This window comes from Misgurnus anguillicaudatus, chromosome 25 (genome assembly GCF_027580225.2).
Source record: "Misgurnus anguillicaudatus chromosome 25, ASM2758022v2, whole genome shotgun sequence".
Lineage (NCBI taxonomy): Eukaryota > Metazoa > Chordata > Actinopteri > Cypriniformes > Cobitidae > Misgurnus > Misgurnus anguillicaudatus.
This window is the reverse complement of record NC_073361.2, coordinates 10135946-10161300: the sequence shown is the minus strand read 5'-3', so window position 1 is coordinate 10161300 and position 25355 is coordinate 10135946. Positions and strand designations below refer to the sequence as shown.

The 25355-nt window shown below is 37.6% G+C and overlaps 1 protein-coding gene across 1 annotated transcript in view; it reads right to left on the bottom strand.

The window, feature by feature from the left end:
• fars2 (phenylalanyl-tRNA synthetase 2, mitochondrial) overlaps positions 1 to 25355 on the bottom strand; it is a 175593-nt gene that overhangs the window by 77011 nt on the left and 73227 nt on the right. The window contains exon 5 of the mRNA XM_055181755.2: positions 4296 to 4456. Within this exon, the coding sequence (XP_055037730.2) occupies positions 4296 to 4456 (161 nt within the window). The remainder of the gene's footprint in view (positions 1 to 4295; positions 4457 to 25355) is intronic.

The following is a 25355-nucleotide window of genomic DNA, read 5'->3' as shown; positions in this document are numbered from 1 at the left end:
AGCAGCTACACACCAACAAGTACTGGTGTAAGCCCGACATCTAAGCCTGAGGTTAAATCTACAGTCACACCCTGAGGCCAGTCGTACCTACAGGGGCTTGTATCCTTACAACAGTCTGCCTCTGAGCCCCTGCTGCTACTGTAGCTGTGAGAAACCTTCAAACTTGCATGAAACACCAGCCAGTCTGCTAGACGTTGGAGGATGTGCTGATTTGTCCATATAAAATCAATAGGTTTGAAAGATAAAATTGATTAAACAAAAGCAGTTTGTACTTGTGTGTCTGTGTTTGGGGGGTGACATGGGACATAAAATGAGAGTTGGGACAAGGTGATACACCCCCAAGGTGAACCTAAATTTCTTTTATATGGATTTGAAAGATGCTTTTTTTAATGCGGATTACAATCTGTCAAAATTATACATTTGACTACCTTCTACTAGCTGAGTTACTTACAAACCCACTGAAAATATATGTGTTTAAAGGGACACTAGACTTTTTTCAAAATATGCTCATTTTCCAGCTCCCCTAGAGAACATATTTGATTTTTACCATTTTGGAATCCATTCCGTTGATCTCCGGGTTTGGTGGTACCACTTTTAGCATAGCTTAGCATAATCCATTGAATCTGATTAGACCATTAGCATCGCGCTAAAAATGACCAAAGAGTTTCAATATTTTTCCTATTTAAAACTTGACTCTTCTGTAGTTACATCGCAATGATATTACGCAGCGCCAGCAAATAGTCCCCTCAGTAACTTTCAATAGCAGGGGACTATTTTCGGGCACTGTGTAATATCATTGCGCCTCGAAAAGTCCTTGATTATTACGCCGGAATGAGAGTATAGTTCCTAGTCATATCGGCCTGGAAAATCACAACTTTTTAATTTTCTGTCTGTCTTAGTACTCGATGTAACTACAGAGAAGTCAAGTTTTAAATAGGAAAAATATTGAAACTCTTTGGTCATGTTTGAGCGCGATGCTAATGGTCTAATCAGATTCAATGGATTATGCTAAGCTATGCTAAAAGTGCTAGCGCCAGACCCAGAGATCGATAAAAATCAAAGGGGAACTCTAGGTAAACTGTGATCACAAAATTCTGGTCACTTAATTATCCCTAGAATATCAAAAGTGTCTAAAGGTGGTAGATCCTTTTCCTACTTAGCCCCTAAGCTCTGGAATGATTTACCAAATAATGTTCGAGTATCAGACAGTCGATCAATTTAAATCTAAACTTAAGACATTCTTCTTTAACAAAGCATTCACATAAAATGTCCAGTAAATGTACTTATCCCGCAAAAGTTATTTTGTCTAGAACAAAGCACTCACATACCTCATATGGGTAATATACTTATGCCGCAATAGGTAGCCTGTCTGGAACCGAGCGGATTTTAAACCACTATACTGTATGACACTTGCATTAAATGCGAACCGCCCCTAGGCTAATAGGATTCTGTTTTTCGACCCCGAGGACAATGAGAAAAACAGACCCAGTTCCTGCTGCTGTGAAGGTCATCACACCACTGATCTACTGGCTGTCCTTTAACGTGATGCCCAGCCGATGCGCGACCAACGACCACCGGCTGAACCAGTTTAATCCACTTACCCGCTTCTTATCCCTACCGTGTATATATATATATACACTGAAAAAAATGATTCATTGAATTTAATCAATTTTTTTAAGGTAAGTGGTTGCAATCAATTTATTTAAGCTACATTTAAACAAAAAATTTATATTTTATTTTACGTTACTAATCTTTTTTGTTTAAATGTAGCTTAAATAAATTGATTGCAACCACTTACCTTAAAAAAAATTTATTAAATTCAATGAATCATTTTTTTCAGTGTGTATATATATATATATATATATATATATATATTTATTTCTCACAAGGGTTTTTGTCCTTCTAGGAGTTTTTCCCACTGGGTTTTCTCCTTTTCTCTTTAAGATGGATTAACACATAATTTCTGGTTATGACTGTTAGGTTGTTAGTATGAGAGTAAACTACTACTACTACTCCTACTACTGAAGTGTATTATGGCAACCTGTATCCTGTTCCAGTGTGTTTAAATGTGCCTTAAGTGAGCAGTATGTGTAATATACTGTATATCGTCTTGTGTGTAGTGAAATATAGTGTGTAGTTGTTCACGCTGCTCTCAAAGGACACAACAAAACACACAAGGGCGGAGAAGAGCAGTGACCTTACGGTCATACCTCATTACCAGCAGAGAAGGAGAGAGCGAGAGTGAGCGAGACAGAGAGAGAGAGAGAGAGAGAGAGAGAGAGAGAGAGACAGACAGAGAGAGAGATGTGTAATATATAACACCAGTGGCACATCAGGTAACTGACAGGCAAATCTCTCTCTCTCTCTCTCTCTCTCTCTGAGTAATGGACAGTGGGCAGCGAGGGAGATGGGCTGAGAAATGATCTGCAGCCAGAGAGCACAGGTAATCATTCACACACACCTCCCCTGCTGGACCACTATCAAACCTGACAGTATAGTACACAGTCACTCACTCACTCTATAGGGGAACACATTTGGTGTAAAATCTGGTCCTTTAATGGACAAAGGTCATGCAACAATATAGGACGTATATAAAATATAGGCCCATGGATGGACAGCTTACCAACTGTCCTCAACACACCTCACTCTTAAGCCCGGCCGCCGGAGTATAGTCGTTTTTTATGTGTACACGAACGGTCGAAAACACAGCCTTGCAAAGTATATTTAATTTGACTCGTACGTGTACATGCGCATTGCGACAAAATGCAATGCATCTCCAGGGCTACATACTACATTCTCCTGCAGGTGCATACGTGACCTACACGTAGAATGTATGCAGGGTTGGTGGAAACTCAAAAATTGCGTCATGGCCACTGTACGTGGACCCTCGGATAAAAAATAAACCTTACTTTGGCCTTTACTGTCTGAGTATTGCAAGTATTCATATATCATGTCTATGCACACAGCTGGTTTATTTGTCAATGACATACAGTCCTTAAAGGAACAGATCAACCAAACAGACAAATTCTGTCTTTATTTAACAGGAAACTTGTGATGTAATTTGTTCGTTTACAGTACATGTTGAAGTGAAGCGCCACTCGCGACACAAAACCAGTGGCGGCCGGTGACTTCTTTTTTCGAGGGCGCTCAATGCGAAGTTTGTCACAACATGTATGTACCCCTCATGTGTGTGATTCCTTTTTTTAAAATATGTGTTCTGCGAGTCGAGTGATCCTGTGTGCATCATGTGTCTTGTCAAAATAAGTGCCTGCTGCAGACGCGTCTAACGGGTTTATGATAAAAGAAATGCTTGAGTTTGCCAGATACTCCCATAATCTCATGCGTAATCAGAGTTTATTGTTAAGGGAGCGTCTTGCGTGTATTTTGTGAACGTGAGCGTTTTGACGCGTGTGCAGCAGGCACTTATTTTGACAAAACACGTGATGCACATGATGTAACAAACATATTTTGAAAACGCAAGCAACACACATCACACTTATTTTGAATTTGCGCCCCTCGGATGAGCAGTCACGAGCCGCCACTGCGCAAAACACCTGATGACAATTTTAAGGGTCTGTGGTGGAGAATTTTCTTCAATGTTGGGTCGTTTCTTGATCAAAACCGATTGTGGTATTTAAAAAATCATCTGTGATCTGCACATTTCTTTCTTGCTGACACTCCCGAGTGCCTTTTTAAGCGTTAAAGAGACTTGTAATGTATTGAATGCACCCTTATGTCTTATCAGCCTTAGGATTTTAACCTACGCAGCAAAAAAAGTTGCTGGCGTGAATATAATTTCTCTCATTCGGAACTCACTGAATTTTCGTGACAGCAGTGAAACCAGCTGTTGAGAAACAGCTTGCAATGTTGTGCCCGACACAGTCCATGTGCACTGGTGGCTTAATATTAAGGGGCATTGTATCGCGTGTTGCTTTGACCCGGTGCCGCAAACAGAAAAAGCACACGAGGAATAAAGTGTATAAATTCCACACACAAGCCCTGCGGCCATTAGTAGTCGCCAATGTGATTTTGCTAGAAAACAGTAGAGACAAGAGAAATGCACACTGGGTAAAATGTTAAACTGAAGGTGTATGGGTAAGAAGCACAGATATGAGATCTGCTTGACTGAATCTATTTTCTTTGAAAAAAATGAGTTAATGATTTCTTGCACACTTGTTTTAATATTATCTTAAGTAATGACATTCGTACAGCACTTATTTAATTATTAATCTTAATAGCAAGATCACAGTGAAGGCAGGGTATGAAGGGTATAAAGCCTTAGTGAGAAATCCTACCTGAAAGGTGACAGGCTGATAGATGTCAGACAGGCAGAACTGCTTCAGGAAGCGTTCGTCCTCGCTCCAGAATAGTCGGATATCCGGGATGCCGAACAGAACCATGGCGAGCCTCTCTAGGCCTAAACCGAAAGCCCAGCCCATTTTATTAGAAGCACCAGCTGTGGGATGAAAGAACAATTGAATTATATATGCAATCTATTTTATCATTCATTTCACTGAGTATGACATTATGTAATTAACAGGCGTTCAGGGATGAGACGAGGACGACAGCAGCTAGTCAAAACAAATCTACATTAACCCAAAACCTGGACGTTCTTCAATGTTCTTGAATCTTTCAGTGTATAAATTAACTCATTCCCCGCCAGCCATTTTTTTGGAAAGTTGCCCGCTAGCATTTTCTGAGATTTTCACAAAAGTTTCACAAAATGCCTTCCAGGAAAATTTTCTAGAAATATAGTAACATACAAATATATTAAATGAAAGAACAGACACTCTGCTTTCAAGCAAACAAACAAACAAAACGGGAAAAAACATTTTATCCTATCTATTTTTTTTCTCTGCTTATAAACTCTTAAATAAAAATTAGCAAAAAGCTGAAATAATTGCATTTTTTGTGAAGGAATTTTGTTAGAGATCAGATTCAGAATGATTATCAAAACATACACAAAGTTTAAAATTACTAAATATTTTTTATAAATTGAGTAAGTCCGCCATAGTAGATATTCGCGGTATTACAGATTAACATAAAAACTCATCAGGAACAGTTTTTTTTATGCAAATGTTTTCTCTTAAGTAACAAGATAACTTGTCAATGGTGGGGAAAGAGTTAAAGGTGTAATGTGGATTTTTTAGTGGCATCTAGCTAAAAAAAAACAAGCAAAGAGAAGCTACGGTAGCTGCCACAGGACAAACTTGTCGTCATTTAAAGCCCGGAATACACTGCAGGATTTTTGCCCTCCTATAAGATCATGGATCGTTTAAACTCGGGTACGACAGGCATGTAGACTGTACGATGATGACACGGAAGCTTCGGCGGCTGCATCACACGTTAGCGCAACGTCACCAGCATTCGCTAGTGGTAAACAAATACCAGTACACAGGTTGTAGCAGCAACACACTGTGCGGAGATCATGCTAAACCGGGAAAACAGCCGTCTTAGAACCTCTCTCACTGTACGACATAGGACCACCGATGAAGAGCCACGATCACAGAAATCGCGACGATTGTTTCACGATGGCAATCTTTCGTCTGGGACAGCCAATAACCGCGCAGTGTATCCCGGGCTTAAGACAGCATGGGATGAAACACGCTCTGCAGTTTGTCTGTTTAGGGCTACTGTAGAAACATGGCACCGACTACCATGTAAGGAGACCTGCAGGTTATTTAGATAAAAACGTCTCATTCTAAGGTAAACAAAACATATAATTTCATTTTGTAAGGTCTTAATACACCACTGATAATATAGTTACAGCGGGGAAAATAAGTATTTGACACATCAGCATTTTTATCAGTAAGGGAATTTCTAAGAGGGCTATTGACACAAAATATCCAAAAGATGTAGCCATCAAGCGAAATATTGAATTCATACAAAGAAATCAGAACATTTAAGTATACAAGTTGAGTCATAATAAATTAAGTGGCTTCTCATACCCTCCTGGGTAATCAATTAGGACTAAAGCAGCTGATATCAATTAGTACTGATAGGGGGCAGGGTTTCTCTCTTAATACTGACAGTTTTCAGGTGATCTCCTGGCTTTCTATGCCATTTTGGACCTTGTTCTCTTCATGTGTTCAATACTTATTCCTAGGGATGCACCGAATATTCGGCCACCGAAAATTTTCCAAAAGACTTTTTATCACCGAAACAATACGGCCTAAATGTTGTGATGACGCAAACAGAAACAGCGACCTGCACGTGCTTGTCTGAAGCAACATGTATGCGGTGTGGATGTATTTAACCGCAAAAAGGCGCTTAAGTGAGCAGTTGTCGGTAAGCACAGAGGCACATGCGGTTGAATGTGTCCTGTCCAGATCAAAGATCAGAACTCTTGGTGTGTAAACTTAAGAGAGAGTCGCGCAAATGTGTCTCATACTGTAGTCCATAACATACATTTGCTGAATAAAACAATGAAAAACAACTTAACGTTTTTATGCTGCGCTGTTTGGGATTCGCCCTCGGTCTCTGTATGCGCACGCGTTTAAGTGCCCTCAATAGGGCACACACGAGTGAGACGCAAACAAGCAAACGTAAAATCTTTCTGTTATTGACAGGGCACATATAAGCAAAATTATCTCCAATGTATTCTTTTTTTAATAAAAACATTTGTTTATGTCTTAAGTGTATGTATAGATTACAGTCAGAAACCAGTCTCTGCTTATTTAAAAAGACAGTAACCTCAATTAACCTACTTGTGTCATTAATGTTAATCAAAGGGAAAATAACTTCTGTAGCTCTAAAAATAATAATATATTTAATTTATACAATAAAGAGAGTGTTATGACTCATTTAATTCGATTTCTGTACCTAATGCTAATGTACGCCCTTATTAATGTGCAACTTTGTTCTTTTTTATAAAAATGTGCAATTTCTTTATTTGTTATTAGATTTTCCCCACCCCCTTTTTGCTGATCTGAAAAATAATCAGATCCATGCCTCAAAAACTGTAATGTGATCCGAACCGTGAGTTTTGTGATACGTCACACACCCCTAGTAAAGTTAGTACACAGTGATAGCCATAAATGCATTTGTACTAATAATTGGCATAATAATTTGTTTCGGTGTTTCCGTTTTTCGGCCTTGGTTTTCGCTTTTTCGGTGCATCCCTACTTATTCCGTGTGTCATTTCACTTTATTTATTATGACTCAACTTGTATACTTAAATGCTCCGACCTCACTGTACTGTATAAATTGATTATTTGGCTTAATGGCTACATCTGGCGGAAATTTTGCCCCAATAGCCCACTTAGAAATTATATTGCATTTATGTCAAGAGATCCTTCTAAAAGTTACACAATGCACCTTTAAAAGCTGTAAAGTTAACACACATCGTGTATTGACTTGTCCAGAAGATGTACACTTCTTTAAAAATGCATTTAATAGATTAATTCTCTATGAAAATTTGGTGAAAAAGCACAGGTGGGCGGGACATCCTGAACGTCTTAATGGACAAAAACCTCGCCCCTATGCTTTCTACCAAAAACATTTTTTCCAAACATACAAACTAATTTCTCTTGGAAATCTATCAGATTTCTGAACCAAATTGGGTTGCGAACAGTGTTTCACACAGACTGCATATTTAATTCTCATTGCAGTTTAAGACCCACAGGCAGCTCCTGTTGATTGGCAGGCAATGGTGTGGTTGTCACACTTGGGCAGTCTGCCGTACTTCTATCAATGATATGTGATTATAGTCATTACGAATTTTTATTTGCTTTGCAACCCCTGACTGACCCACAGTGGAGAGAAGAGCGAACAAACAGATTTTTTTTCTTTTTCTTGCTTTTCAGTCTCTCAGCCTTTCCTTCTCCATTTCTGTTTAATGCAGTGAGACAGTCCTTCAGATGCGAGGGAAATGTGCTTTATATGTAAATGAAGGAAATGCTCAGGGGTCAAAGCGTTCAGCCAGACGGGACAGAAATCGGAATAAATCTCGGAATAAAACTTCAGATGTACGAATCAATCAGCATTCCCCTTCTCTCCCACGTGTATGCATTAATGATTCGACTTTGTCTCAGGATCATGGAATTAAATTTTTGTTTCAAACGCTCATGAAAAAACCCTTTTCGTCTTTAAGCTTGAATGAGCATGATTTGATTCTAATGGGAGCTTAAATTTGATTTCAGGAGATTCTTCTTTTTAAAAAGAAAATGACTCTTCATAACTTTCCTTGTACCCTTGAATTCAAAACAACCTTTGCACAGCAAAATGTCAAAGCTGCTCTTCTCCAAAACCAAAAAAGTTTGGTCTCATGTGTCTTTTGTGTTTCCGTTTCCAACCACTTTCCTTACACTGAAGAGATCAGCTTTGACTTCACCTAACATTCCATACATTTTCCAAATCATACAGTTTTAAAACAACATGATTTTTTAAGTGGACCTTTCCTTGAAAAAAACTACACGGAGCTGATGATGAGGTAGTTGGAGGCAACACTTCACTACAGTTGCTTAGGCACTGAGCTGCGGATTGATGGGAAGGCTGATTGCTATCACTCGCCTGTCAGTGAAAATCACGACCAGATCTAGGAAGATAAAAGAGCGACGTAAAGCAGTGTGACAGTTAAGAGTGAAGTGGATGCCGCCAACACACACAAAACGAATGCCAGAAAGCTCAGCCAAAACCTGGCATGAATTGCAGCCGTCACCGATGACCTCAGATGAACACCACAGCTGAATAACCAATCGCCATCCTTTAGCTCTTCCTCCTCAGGTCTGTGATTTCCATCTCAATATCAACCAATCGGAGCAAAGTGTGGGGGGGTGTGTTTAACAGCATTCACCTTGTGACGACAAGGACTGTGCTAACAGATCCGACATTTAAAGCTTGACATCTCTTTGAGATCCTCCTTCGATGTATCTCTATAACTTACCCTCTCTCGCCCTTTCATACCTGTCCCTATGGCTCCCATTCTCTCTATCTACAGGTTTATTTTGTCTCTTGCTTCTTGAGTCTCCTAACACCTCCTCGTTTTTTTCTTTCCCGGTGTTGATTTAAGGTAGCACTAGTCGTCCCTGCTGCTTCAAACACACCTGCTTTATTCAGCATTAATAATTGTGTTTGACAACAGACTAGTTTTCTTAAGCCGCTGGCAATCTGAGAACCAGAGCGTTGGTTTGCTTTGTTGCTCAGAGGTTTTGATTGTTTTGAGACTTTTTTAACGTAATGTTTGACCTACTATTTATAAATAGAGTTCAGTATTTGTAGCTTGTTTTGTCCCTTGCTAAATCAACAATAAGCAAACATACACAGAGGTAAACAACAGGCACATAACTAAAGAAACAGGCCCTTTCATAATGCCACATGAAACAAAGAGTAGATAAGATCACGCAAATGTGATAAAACAATTATAACGGTTTCAAATAAATATGGGATTCCAATCTTTTTGAATAAATTAAGCCTGACTTGGGCATCTTCTTCATCAGGTTTTGGTCCATGCTGTTCCTGTCAACATACTGCACACCGCTAGCGACTAGCAATGCGACACAATTTAATGTATTTTAATAGAAGCTTGACGACAGGAAGTAGGAGTGTCTAAAGTTAGGAAAAGTTTTCCTTTTCCAAATGATCAGCGACCTTCGGGAGCGACTACCAATGAGAGTGAAGCAGTGAAACAACTCCAAACACGTATTGAAAAAGACACTCTGCAAAAAATGACTTTCTTACTTAGTATTTTTGTCTTGTTTTCAGTAAAAATATATTAAAATTATTAAATTAAGATGTATTTTCTTGATGAGCAAAATGACCTTGGAAAATAAGTCTAGTTTTTAGACATAAAATATAAACTTTAAGTAAATTAGTTCTTAAAACAAGCAAGAAAAAAAATCTTGAAATAAATTTGCTTTTTTCATAAACACTTAATTCAAGAAAATTTTTCTTATTCCATTGGCAGATTTTTTTGTTACTTGTTTTAAGCACAAATTCGCTTACATTTTATATTTATTGTCTAAAAACTAGACTTATTTTCCTAGGTCAATTTGCTCATCAAGAAAATACATCTTAATTTAATTTTTTTATGTTTTTAATGAAAACAAGACAAAAATACTAAGTAAGAAAGTCATTTTTTGCAGTGCAGGTGGCACAAACCGAGATAGTCGATAGATGTCTGACCAATGCATCGTTTCTAAGCTGCGTACACACAGGCAGCTAATAGCAAAGTTTAATTAATTCAATGGAAGCTTTCTGACTTTCGCCGGCCCCGAGCTACAGATGTGAAAGAAAGTGGGCGTGTCCAACTACAAATGGGAGTGGAGTTTACGCAGAGGTGGAAATAGTAATAAAATATTTTAATCAAGTAAAAGTACCATTAATGACATTTTGCTTAGGTACTTCGACAATTTTCATTCATTTTATATGACACTTAAAGGGACACTCAACTTTTTTTAAGTATAGGCTTATTTTCCAGCTCCCCTAGAGTTAAACAATTGAGTTTTACCGTTTTGGAATCTATTCAGCTGATCTCCGGTCTGGCGCTACCACTTTTAGCTTAGCTTAGCATAATCCATTGAATCTGATTAGACCATTAGCATTGCGCTCAAAATTAACCAAAGAGTTTCAATATTTTTCCCATATAAAACTTGACTCTTCTGTAGTTACATCGTGTACTAAGACTGACTGAAAATTAAAAGTTGTGATTTTCTAGTCAGATATGGCTAGGAACTATACTCTCATTCTGCCGTAATAATCAAGGACTTTGCTGCCATATACAGCAGGGGAGCTGGGGACGTAATATAATTTGAGCGCAATGCTAATGGTCTAATCAGATTCAATGGATTATGCTAAGCTATGCTAAAAGTGGTATCGCTAGACTCGGATATCAGCTGAATGGATCCCAAAACAGTAAAAAGCAATTGTTAAACTACAGAGGAGCTGGAAAATTAACCTTTTTTCCAAAATGAGTAATAGAGTAAGATAATAAGCTTAGCCGTGCCTTCACAAAGAAAAATCTTTTAAAAGATTTACAAGAAAAGGTACAAGCCATAAAGATTCCCCATGCTGATCCTAGGTCAGCAGCTATTAAATACTTAAATCACTTAGGTTATAATTGATTTATTGCTGTTAGCATACATTATTTTAGTCAACTATATACGTATATATGTGTGTGTGTGTGTGTGTGTGTGTGTGTGTGTGTGTGTGTGTGTATATATATATATATATATATATATATATATATATATATATATAATAAATAAATAAATAATAAATAAATATATAGCATATATCAGTGGCGGCTGGTGACGTCTTTTTTTGAAGCGCATGATGCGAAGTTCGTCACAACATGTATGTAGCTTGTCATGTGTGTGGTTCGTCATTTCAAAATATGTGTTCTGCGCTTTGAGAGATTGTGTGTGCATCACGTGTCCTGCCAAAATAAGTGCCTGCTGCCTTGAACTTGATAGGAGACGCTCGCGTGTGCCAGATACTCGCACAATCTCATGCGTAATCAGAGTTTACTGTTAAGGAAGTGTCTTGCGTGTATTTAGGGAACGTGAGCGTCTCTTTTATCATAAACGGATTTGACGTCTCCAGCAGGCACTTATTTTGACAAAACACGTGATATATATATATATATATATATATATATATATATATATATATATATATATATATATATATATATATATATATATACAAAATTAGCATATTGAGCATATAATGAGATGAGTGCCGTATACTTTTATCCTTTACACGTTTATCTAGCTCCTGACCTGGACACCTGATGTCTAAAGGGGGCACACCGGACGCACAGCTCAGCGCCGTTCTAAACAAAATCGAACACATTGTTTTTATAAGTATATGCACACCGGAGCCGACAGGTGGCGGCTGTCCGCGGCACCCAGCTACGACTCAGGAAGTTGCTCAAATCCCTGTCGCACCACAGAGTGCCACTCACATAGTTTAACATTAAATAACATCATATTTGTCCCAAATCATTAGGCTGCTAATGTATATTTTGCCTTTTGAAGTAGACGCTATCTGACTTAGCTCGCGCTATTTAACGTGCACTTCTGGTTTACGATACCTATGAGTTGTCCTTGACGCGACTCGACGCGGCACTGACCCCCTTAAGACTTTTATTCTCTCTCGCTCTTATGACCCTGCGTATTCTCGAGGACATCCTTATGTTGTGTTCGATTTCGTAGGCCTCGGAAGATAATGCGTATGGCTTCAAAAACCATTGCCGTGTTGTGCAAATGAGCAGTAAAACCCTGGTCGGCAATTCCATCATAGAAATTAAGGAAAACACTTGCTTGGCGTCAGTGCACACGCAAAATTTAAACCCTGAGTATCATTAACTTATGTAAACATGCTTGGGCTGGTTTGATTTCGAGTTTTTATAAGATGTAAGGTCAGTCACCTTGGGCAAACACAGCTAACACTGCATAACAAAGCTATTGCCTTTCTTGCACTTGTAGTGGTCGCTTAAATATAGCCAGAGGTTGCTTTTATGAGAATTAAATTCAGGGTCTTCTGGTTAGAGTGACCACTATGACAGTTGCAATCTCCCAAATTCATGTACCAGTGATGCATCTTGTTAATATTAAATATCCTTGGGTTGAAATGAGTTATGATGTAGCTGTGGCTTTACTCTATAGAGTTCAATAAAATGAGAAATGCGAGACGCAAGTGTGTATTACAACATGTCATCGATAAGCAGCAAATCATAATTCACGACTCTGAAAACAACGAAAGTCTGTTGGCTATAACATCCGGCTTCAACAGGAAATACTTTAACAAAGTAAAAAGTCATGGGGGTCTTGAACTGAGAAAGTCAAAGCTGTGACCAAGCAGCTTTCATTACAGACAGTATATGCCATGCATTAAAAAATGAATTTGAGAGAAAATAAAAGCTTCCTGGACTGTATATCGCTTTGATTTAGGCATCACCTTTATAGCGTGCAAATGTCACACATTGGTACTGGCCTGCATTTTAACATTTTACTCCTGCTATAAAATATATACTTGACATTTTACTGTACCTGCACACCATTTTCAAAAAAAGTTCCTTTCAGAGGACTGACTTATTGGGATGATGGTGTTATAAGCCTCTCTAGAGTATTTTTGTTTTTTATCTCTTTGTTTTAATCCTGTCCACTTCAATATTCACATAGCAAATGCTTTTAATCATTAACTGGGCTAACAAGCCAAACTGTTTATCCACTGCTGCAAACCAGTGAGAGCAAATAGTTGGGGAGAGCACTTATGCTGATGATAATAAAGGAAAATCTGGATTGAAATGCTTAAATAAACATATCTTATTATTTTTGTCGCATTGCACTAATTGGCTGATTCTCTCTACATCATAAGAAATCACAATGAATAACAAGCTACATGTGTAAAGCGCTCCGCCTGCATGCTTCAATTTTGAAAGTCGTTCATTTCAGAGTGAGAAAATAAGGAGATTAAAAAACTTGATCATCAGGTATGCTGTTAAGATTCGATTAAGCCAAAACACAGACACCTGCAGTCAACATTAACAACAGAAAACCCTATTTTTCACCCGTGAACACAAAATCACATTTACATAGTGAAATTAATATGGATTTGCAGTGGGAATATGGGCTCACGCTGCTTTTACTACCATCATCATATATTAAAACTATAGGTTATTAACTAATGCAGTTTGACTAGTAATGATGATGTGCTTTGTGTATTTTAATACTGGGAGAGTTAACATTAGGTGAAAGATGTTGAAAGCTGTTTAAAGGTGTAAATGAAACATTCGTTAGATTCAGGGCAATACATTGAAGCAGGCAACATATTATATTCATGGTATCCAGCAAAATACCATAGTTACATTATTAATTATTCATTAATGTGTAGCACATTGACATAGGCACATAAAAATCACTAAGGTACACCAAAATGTGCCACAGTTTTATGATGTACTGTACATTAATAACATAAGTTGTTAATTTGAGGCAAGGCAAGCTTATTTAAATAGCCCATTTCATACACAAAGACAATTCAAAGTGATTTAAAATGTACAAAGAGAAAGAAATTACATAAAAATATTAATAAAAAAAAGATATTTAAAACCACAATAAAAATGAGGATACAAAAGAATTTGCAATAATAAAAAGGAAATAAATTGATTTTATAAAAGAGTAAAAAGGAGGTGTAGTAAGTGTTCACAGTTAAACAAATGTGTTTTAATCTAGATTTAAAAAGCACTTTGCAGTCCCTCCAGAAAAACGCGATTGTGTGATCGCACGATTTATTGCATAATCAGCACAAAATATGCGGGGCTTGCATGATTTCATAATCCCCGCATTTTCGTAGCAAAAAGTCACATATATATTAGCAGAAAGTTGAAAAATGTTGCATTTACTTCACACAAATGCTGCCGTGTCCTCTGTTGCCATGGGAACGTTATGAATTGACGTGATTGTGTGACGTGAACATCATTGCAGTTTTTGCAAGTTCCACAATTTTCGCAAATTCCCGCAATTTCATCGCATAAATATCCCGCATATTCCATCGCATTTTTTAAGAAAATGTGCCGCAAAATCGAGGATTTTTGCCCGCAACAATCACAAAAAAACTCCACGTTTTTCTGGAAGGACTGACTTTGAAAAAGGATGAATAATTTTCACCTTGCGCACAGTGTTTTTTGATTGGAACACACTAATATACATCACTTCCGGTCAGCGTGTCACGCGGTTTAGTCACATAAGTTTATTATTTTATGCATCCAAAGCTCAAATTGGATCTGATAATTACGCACACACAGATGGCTGGCCTACCACGCAGCCCATTTCTAACTCTCTTTCAATTTTTTCCGCCATCATTGGTCATGTAAAGTAGGAAAGGTAAAAGTAACCACGCTGATTTAACCCTCATAAGCCCATATTTTCCTGTATACATTAAGGGCGATTGATAGTCGTGCGTAGCCTGTGCGTATCCGTAGCCTGTGCTTAGCTCTGCGTAGTCTGACGCGCACCTCATAAAATTTTTAACAGCGCGTCAGATCTACGCTGACCGCAAGCGCTGTGATTGGTCCACCAGAACCCCTTCCGTCAGCTAAAAAAAACTGCGTCATATGTATTTCCGTTTGTGACGGTGAAAACAAAGATGAGCCAAGTTGAGGAGTGATTTAACTCAAACTGCATCAAAAGTCGCTGTTTATTTACTTTCATCATTGCTGGTCTTCTCAAATTATACACAACAAGTTGCTGTTTCTTCTTCGTTTGTGGGTTAACTTGCCAAGCTGCTTCTTCTGTGACTTCTTCTGCTGCTACTGTGGTTACACGCGTGGTTACTGCCTACCAGCGGCCTGTGGGGGTGTTTGCACATCGAAGCGGACGACGAAGCAAAAGTATAAATGAAAACCGACGCGGAACCTACGCCGTTGCGGCTACGCCGTATGACCTACACACGACTATAAATAGCCCTTTATAGTTCCGCAGGGGGTAAAAATGACCCCAGAAATGAAAAGAGTCATTACAAAAAATATTTAAAAAAAATTAATGAAACAAATAATATATCTTTTTTTTGTTTACTTCCCATCTATACGTTAATGCTGTGTTTTTTCGGAAATATGAAGTACTTTTGTACCTGTTTATCACTCAATTCCTCAACTACACCTTTAGCTTGCATGTAAAATATCAAATTTTTGTGAAAAATTCACATAAATTATCATTTAAATTGTTTTTAGATATTGATCTAGATGTTATATGTTGAATTCAGCCATTTGGTGTTTAGAAAAGAACATAAAAGAATTGCAGTTTTTGCATTTCCCATTCATTTTAAATTGGGGTCATTTTTTACCCCCAAAGGGCCTCTTTTGGTAAAAATTTTTTTACACCTCTTTAGAACAACCGAATCAAGCCCAGTTTTTATACGAATATTGACAGATAGTCTAGAAAAGTCACAAAATCTTATTCCACTGAGATGAAGGGAACCATGTTTTTTTAACTAAAGAAAAGTTGCTTGGGGGGGTAAGATTGACCCCAAGGGACTTAAAAGGGTTAAATCAGACAAAGATGCAGGATAAAAATGGACAGGATAAAGGTGATTGGAGGGCCGCATTTGGCCTGCTTTAACCCATTGTTGGGTCAAGTATAAACGCTTTCTGGGTTAATTTCAACCTAGCGCTGGACTCTTCTCTTTTTGACCCCACGCTGGGTTGAAAATAACCACAGAATTTTTTTTCCCCCCATATTGTATTCACTATCAATTCTGCTTTGTTATTTTTAACCCAATGCTAGGTCCAATTTTTGTTGGGTTAATAAATAAACCCATGCTGGGTTGTTTCCATGCAATGCTGGGTTATTTCAACTCATGGTAGGGTTAACAACAACCCAGCATAGGTTTATTTATAATCCAACATGTGTTCTATAAAAATAACCCAGCAGAATTGATAGTGAGTACACAAAAAAAGCGTTGGGTCAAAAAGAGACGAGTCCAGCGCTAGGTTGAGGTACAGGCTATGTAGGGTATGTACAGTACATAAAACAAAATAAATGTATTGCATATTTCCATTTTACCTCAACAAAATTTTAGTTTTTGCTATACCTCCCATTTTTTTCCACTAACAACCAAAACGTATTTAAATTTCCATTCATCTCTACTGCTGGCATCTGCCAGGGTGCGGTATACTTCTATGGTTATATATGAGCTCTATCACAGCGCGGAATAAATCAACCCGGACCATCGCCAACCAGAAACAGAGATGAAGGAAAGGCTGCCGCTTCCATGCATTATTGAAGGGTCTAACAATATGATTGAGGGCAAATAACTTTTGTAGCGCCTGTTTTATTCATACAAATGATGTGGCATTCGGCCCTTTCCTGTGACTTGAAGTGTCATAGCTTTTGCTGAGGAGATGCGGTCACAAGAAAAACCCAAAGGAGGTTGGGGGAGCGGCAGACAAAGCACCAGGATCTCCGCTGGTCTTAGGGTCAGACGGCTTGTGATGAGAGTACCAGTGATATGTGACACTGAATACAAAAATGACAGACTGGGCGTCCAGAATGAAAAGCAGGCCGGATGTGTGCAGCGGCACTTACAGAGACTAAGCAGTCATAGATGGCCATGCATTGGGCAACCGGTATACAGAAACTTTAATGGAAATGATGCTGGAAATTAGGAAAAAATTAACCGTGGTACATACCATGTAAACTCTAAAATGACCAAGTTACCCATTTATATTCGGTTAAGCTGCCCTGTATCCCGTGAACTCCAAGCATTGACCCGCACTAAACTCCTGGCTGATGGAGTCCTCATTTATCTCAATCTCATTTCTCCGTTCTCTGGAGTCTTATTTGTTGTGCCAGGCTCATTTTGTCCTCCGTGCAGAGGACGATGACAACCAGGTTCCTTTTATAAACCGCAGCGGCGAGTACAGCTAATTATTCATGAGAGGTTGACAATGTGGCTTAACCTCATCTAAACGGCGGATAAAACTAAGCTGTGTCGAGTTCCACTTTAGCGAAAACTTCCTCCGTTCGGCTCACGCTGCCATTTGGTTTTAATCCCCTCCAAATTAAAGCCGGTTTTAGGCATTGTGTGTGCGACTGACACTTTACCACACACAAATAAAGAAATTCGCTCGACATGCAATGATATTAAATCATAAATTATTGTAGTTTTTCTACACTTAACTAATAGTTGCACCTTTATAACATGACAACCAAACTTATGGATAAACATATACTATGTGTTATGGTAGAGAGATGGAGATGACAACGGAGTGAAACCAATAATGTATTTTTTAAAACATATAGCAAACAACAGGCAGATGAATGGATGTAGTTGTAATGATGATGATGATGATGATGATGATGATGATGATAAACAGACAAGCAACTCTTGACAGTGACAGATAACAACAAACACTTTCCTTAAAGACAGGGTGCATGATCTCTGAAAGCCAATGTTAACATTTGAAATCACCTTAACAAACACGCCCCTACCTCAATAGAATCTAGACCTACTTTTGATGGACCCGCCCCACACAGACACAACCCAGGCAACGATGTCGGTTAGTAGACACGCCCCTTACTGCTGATTGGCTACAAGTGTGTTTTGGTAGTCGGCCCGACTACCAATCATGCACCACGCCTTTAACTTCACTGTAGACAAAGGACGGTGATGCAAAGACAATATAGAGATGACGATGACCCTCACAAAGGGTTTAACATTCAGACAGGTAGCAACAATAGACTCCAAAAAGATATTAGCCGTTTCTCAATACCAAGTACGCCAAACTCGGACTTGTGTCCTTCGTAGTTCGAACTTGCAAGTTCAGACTCGGAAGAACGAACTCCGGACGCGAAATGCATTATGGGAAACTTCGCTGTCATAAGTCCACACAAATCTCCTCTGATGCATCCTCGATAAAATGGGCGGATCAAGAACACATCCGGGGATTTTATGTGAACTTGGGCTTGATGCGAACTTTGAATTGGAACAGTACTTGGGCCGCGACTGATGACGTTTCACAAGTCCACAAGAACGCAAGTACAGACAAGAACCCATATTGAGAAACGGCTATTGTGTAATAACGAGACCGGACAGGAAATGAATAAGGGTGGCAGTCTTTTATACTGTGAACAGGTAATTGTGAATGGGTGACGGCGATTTGTTGTCAGGAGATGCAGATTGTTGCGGGAGAGTGAGTGAGGAGCCTGGCAAATCATTTAAAAAAATATTACCAGCAAAACGAGCATTTTTAAGGCAAAAGCCAAAAAAATAACATGAATTTTACAATTTCTTAGTAATTGGTTTTGCTGTACACTGTCAGAAAGCTTTCATGTAGGTGTCAATCCGTACCTTTGAGGGACCAATATGTATTTTAGAGCCACCATGGAGGTATAAATGAAGAGTTTGGTTACAAAATGCGATAAACACCATAAAAAAAGAATTACCCCCAAAATCAGTATTGTATCAGATCAGTATTAAAAGGTAAATTCTTAATTTATGCAAAATCCAATATCTGCAGTGTTATTCTGTCATCTTTTCTCCCTTTTTCTCAAAACGCAACGAACGCCAGTCCTCCTTCTCTGCAGAATGCAATAAAGCTGCTTAACCAATCGCAGCGCACCATTCCACACATTGTAAACAACAATGACAGTGCTTTGAATACACACAGAATCCTAGTTTTCCTCATCTACTTTGTACTTCGTGATTAACAAACAAACAAAAACAAAATAAAACTTTTAATAGCATTGATAAACCTGTGGTGGTTTTCTGTGGCGGGGAAGAAACATAAGCCACTCAGGCGAAGGAAAAATGCAGACTGTTGCTTGTTCTCACACAATACCATCAAGCTTCTGTCATGCTAACACATTGACCCCAGAGGATCTTATGAAAAACTTTCCATTATTTTACTCAAAGTCAAGGAACATTGAGCAGGACCAAAACATTTTACAGCTGATCGCTGTCGAAAAAAGTTCAGCGACGACGTCAAGTATAACAGCAGCAATGACAGTGTTCATAATATCACAAAGTAAGTCTTTTTGATTAATGCCATTAATGCTTCTTTTTTAATCAGTGTATACCACTAGTCAACTAAATGAATATAACATGGAACAGATGAATGCACATTTATATATTTGATTCAATAGATTTATAGCATTTTGGAAAAAAAACTTATCACGGATTTATTGCATTTAAAAAAAAAGAATCCATTTTTATAATACATTTTTGAAAATCAAATTATAGATTTAATTTTTATTTGTTCATTTTTAACAAATGCAGACCTTTCGCAAGAAAAAACAGTTTACTTTTGTTTTAAAGAGCAACTATGGTCCGATTCACGATTTTACATTTCCTTTAGTGTGTAAGTGTGTGTTAGTACATGTTAACGATATGCAAAGCGTACATACCCCAAAGTAAACGATGATGCGAGTTATCGTCTCCAACGTAAATCTGGACTATTGGACTACAACAAACACACGGATTGTAGGCAACAGTTTACTTCCTGGGATTGATGTAGACAAGACCGACATTATCATAATTCATCCCGCTTCTGACTCACAGCCTGTAAGTTAACTCCTGTCAGAATTGCATTGTTGGCGATTCTTTCAAACATGGTAAGGAGCGTCACATTCCCGGATGACGTCAGATGTATTCAGGCCAATCACAACGTACAGATTAGCTGGCCAATCAGGGACACAGCGCTTTTCAGATCGATGAGTTTTTACAAAACCAATGCGTTTGAGGAAGGCTGATATCTGGGGCTGTATGGTATGTGGAAAATAATGTGTTTTTAACCATAAACCACACTAACACATTGTATTATACCAAATACACAAAATAACATTGTTTTTAGCAATGAAATAGGTGCCCTTTAAGATAAGACACCATATTTGTAAATATAATGTCATGTATGTTAAAATACATATTTATATTCAATTTTTGTGTAATATTAAACTGTACCTGTCAAAATGAATTGCAGCATCTGATTTACCGTGGGTTATTAGTAGTATTAGGCAGTAGTGGTCTTGTAATAACATATTTTGTAATGTCGCGGCTGGCCAATCAGAATCAAGCATTTTAGAGTGCTGCGTAATAAGAATTTTTGAAAGCATTTTCTGTACTTTAATAAAACCAAGGAAATCTGCATTCAGTATGTGGACAAATGAGTAAACATGTTTATTGCACAAATTTACTATTCATAAGTTGACTAGTAACAAACAATATTTATTTGTTTTTTTAATATCCTTAAATTTGTACATGCATTTGGCTTAAATCAAAAGTGAATCCCATATTCATTTACAATGTGAACATCTGAATCCCACTGTATATTAGCATGTTACTGTAGATTCATTTACACACTTATTACATCTCAATTAGAGTATATTGGCTATGCTGGAACGATTGCTCTGTCTGGCTGCAGTCTGATCCCACTGCACCAGCTGCCTGGGGACCATAAAACCCCCACACTCACATTGATATATTCATTCTGTTTGTCGCTTCCAGCTCTGCACAATTAACCTTCATATTACCAACCCTCAGCAGAAGAAAAGCAATGAACCATTCAGACTGGGTCACAGTCAGGGTCCTGACCTGTTCAACTGGTTCACTTTTCGATTGATAAAATTCCTACAAATGTGATGTCACATAGTCCTCATTTACTAGTCCTCAAATGGTTTCAAAGCTGTATAATTTCTTTGTTCTGCTGAACATAAAGGGAAAGGATTTTTTGGAGCACTATTGACTTTCATAGTAGGAGAAAAATACAATGGAAGTCAATGGTGCTCCTCTTTGGTTACAAACATTCTTTAAAATATCGTTGTGTTTATCAGAACAAAGAAATGATACAGGTTTGTAACAACTTGAGGGTGAGTAAATGAGTACAGAATTTTTATTTTTGGGTGAACTATCCCTTTAAGATTGTAAATCCTAAGGGTCCAGTGTGGGTTTTTTAGTGACATGTCAGCTCAGTCCACAGCTCACATGCATACATATATCTCATTATATAGACATGCTTTGGTGTTCAACAGTCCAGTATGTACTCAACTATATGTTAAGGCTTTTTTTTAGCCTTAGTTCTAATCAGTGTGTTTTTTGTTTCTGCACTTTAATGCAAGTCAGAAGGGGGCACAAGGGTGTTAAAAGACCCCAATTATAAGACTTCTGCTTAAGTTAAGTGATTATGTTTATTAATTTAATCTCCAGGCTTGTACTATCTAAAATGTATGCTCATAATCTAGTTGAAGGCATCTTTGCATATCATTTGTAGCTCTTTTTAACAACTACAACTAATTGTTAATTATGCGGGAATGCATTGCTTTTCTATAGTTTCATACTTTTTCAAATGATGCATAACAGATATTGTGTTGCGTGGGCTACCACAAAAACATTTTTGACCCTTGACCGTGAATTTGCAGTCAAATGAAAATCAGCAATCAGCAGTCAGCGATGGATGGCGAATATACATTTTAATTAAATCTGTTGTGATGTGACTGAATATTCATTTTTTAGGTGAAATGAATGTAAAACAACATACTATAATATTAAAGTTAAGGACAGCATTGTCTATCAACTTAGATTTCTTGTTGTTAACAGTAGTAGCCACCTAAATATATCAGATGGAGCTGTATTAGTGTGCATGTTCTGAACTGATTTGAAGGGAATTAACGCGTCGACTGATCTTCCTAAAAACAGGCAACTAAAGTCTGCCACCTTCTACACTTACACCTTCTCTAAAGTGTTAAAACAAAATAGATAATTGAAATGCAACACATTTTCCTAAACAATTGGCGCTCCGATAACCAAAAATCTAAGCATATGCTTGTTCTTCAGCTGTTGCTATGAAACCAAACTTGCATTTTGCTGTACTGATAGAAGAAATTGCAGTGAGATGGAAATTATTGATTTGTTCAGTCTGTTAGTTAAACAGTCCCGGCTCATAAATATGCAGCAGAGCCGATTATCAATAGCTGTTATAATTATAAAGCAGAAGAGAATGAAAATGATTTTAGGCAAACAAACATACACTGAGTGCAATAGATACTGTACAGTAATGGAGAAATAAGCAAACATTGCTTACCTACACTCATATATTTCTAATAGATGTATTAATTATTCATGATTATTCCCACTTGATTTGTCTCTAAATTATTGACCAAACACTAATATAAGTCGTTCGCAAATAAAAAGCCGTATGTTCAGAACAAAAGGGATGAAAATGAACACAACTGCCACCTTTTGAACAATAAATGCTGTGAAAAATTTGAATACAGTACAGTATTCCAATGGCAAAAGATTCACATGAATAGATGCTATGATGTGTATGTATCAAAAAAAAAAAAAGACATGTATCTAAATGATACATGACAATTCCACAAACTGGAATTCCATGTAAACTGGATGACATTTAAACTGGAATATCATGTTAACTGGACGACTTGCAAACTGGAATTCCATGTAAGCTGAACGACTTGTAAACTGTACGACTTGTAAACTGGAATTCCATGTTAACTGGACGACTTGTAAACTGGATGACTTGTAAACTTGAAATCCCTGTAAACTGGACGACTTGTAAACTGGAATTCCATTATAGACTGGAATTCCTTGTAAAACTGAAATTCCATGCAAACTGGAAATCCATGTAAACTGGAATTCTATGTAAACTGGATGACTTGTAAACTGGAATTCCCTGTAAACATGACAACTTGTAAACTTGAATTCCATTATAAACTGTAATTCCTTTTAGAACTGTAATTCCATGTAAACTGGATGAATTCCATGTAAACTGGACGACTTGTAAACTGGAATTCCCTGTAAACTAGACAACTTTTAAACTGGAATTCCATTATAAACTGAATAACTTGTAAGATTATATTCCATTTAAACTGGACTCATAAGAAGAAATCCCTTGTAAACTGGAATTCCATGTAAACTGGACAACTTGTAAACTGGAATTCCATTATAAACTGGATGACTTGTAAGATGAAATTCCATTTAAACTGGACTTGTAAGATGAAATTCCTTTTAAACTGGAATTCCATGTTAACTGGACGATTCGTAAACTGGAATTCTATGTAAACTGGGCGATTCATAAACTGGAATTCCATGTAAACTGGACGACTTGTAAACTGGAATTCCATGTAAACTGGACAACTTGTAAACTGGAATTCCATGTAAACTGGACGATTCCTAAACTGGAATTCCATTTAAACTGGACAACTTGTAAACTGGAATACCATGTAAACTGGACGATTCCTAAACTGGAATTCCATTTAAACTGGACAACTTGTAAACTGGAATTCCATGTAAACTGGACAACTTGTAAACTGGAATTCCATGTAAACTGGACAACTTGTAAACTGGAATTCCATGTAAACTGGACGACTTGTAAACTGGAATTCCATGTAAACTTGACAACTTGTAAACTGGAATTCCATGTAAAACTGGAGTTCCATGTAAACTGGACGATTCCTAAACTGGAATTCCATTTAAACTGGACAACTTGTAAACTGGAATTCCATGTAAACTGGACAACTTGTAAACCGGAATTCCATGTAAACTGGACAATTTGTAAACCGGAATTCCATGTAAACTGGACAACTTGTAAACTGGAATTCCATGTAAACTGGACGACTTGTAAACTGGAATTCCATGTAAACTTGACAACTTGTAAACTGGAATTCCATGTAAAACTGGAGTTCCATGTAAAACTGGAATTTTATGTAAACCGGTTGACTTGTAAACTGGAATTCCATGTAAACTGGGATTCTATGTAAACTGGGATTCCATGAAAACTGGACAACTTGTAAGCTGGAATTACTTGTAAACTGGACAAAAATTGATGAGGATTTGTAAAATGACAACCTTTATCGAGGAAAAAGGTTATTTGCCAAGCCTCTTTAGCCATTCAGAATTGCAATTACTGGCTGGCAAAAATGTTTTATTGGATGTTGGACAAAACGTGCCAAATTTTAACGTCCTCAGTTGAGCAGTTGCATTTTTCAAGAACACAAAAATGATGTCCACTGTGCCAAGTTTTGTCAAACCAAAAATGAAAATTCATTTGAATCAAAGGCCCTGAAGTTGTCAAGACTAAAAAAGCTATGTTCATTCTAGCCTGTATAGTTGCTTAGGTAAGTGCATATATAAATTAGCGTATTATAGTGGCACTTAAAGTCGAGCAGATGTGTGTGTGTAATTGTCTGAGTACTGGGTGGAATTTGGGACTATCCTAAATTTGGTGTCTGACACATAGACATTTTAATTCCTTTTTGTGACTAAGATATATAGGCTGGGCTGGTTTCTTGCAGTTAGATGAGGCTTTTTGGTGTCTTTCGGGCAACAGATCTACATACAGTTATAGCAAGTCAGGTCACAAAACTTTTTTGGAGTCTCTTTCAAAACCTGGTTTGTTTGTTGCATCAGTAGATATCACAAACACCCTGTACTACTGACATGTGAAACAAAGTTTTCACGAAACTAATTAGCACGTTGGGTGTTCATGTCTGAAGGATTTTATGTAGTGCATTTAAAACAGTAATGAGTTGTTTGCTAACCACAGACAAAGTGTGGTGAGATCCTTACATGATGGTTAAAGTTAAGTGATTTGCTGACTTGGTAAGTTATGTTAGTGACCAAAATATTAGTAAATATTATAACATATACTAATATTTGTTAATATTAGTAGATATCAGAGAACCATGAATTTGTCGATTCAGCGCTTTAGCCTTGACACCACCCCATCAACACCTTGTTTAACTCGGAGTCTTTCAAAGGTGCATATCAATAGTCTGCTAGCTAACAACTAGGTTCCTATTAGAAGTGTCCTACTGACAACTCCCTTGAGATTCTTTAAACCATCTTTGACATAACCTTCCTCTCTAAAAGATATTTTCCTTCCCAAGTGTGCTGTTGTTTTGCCA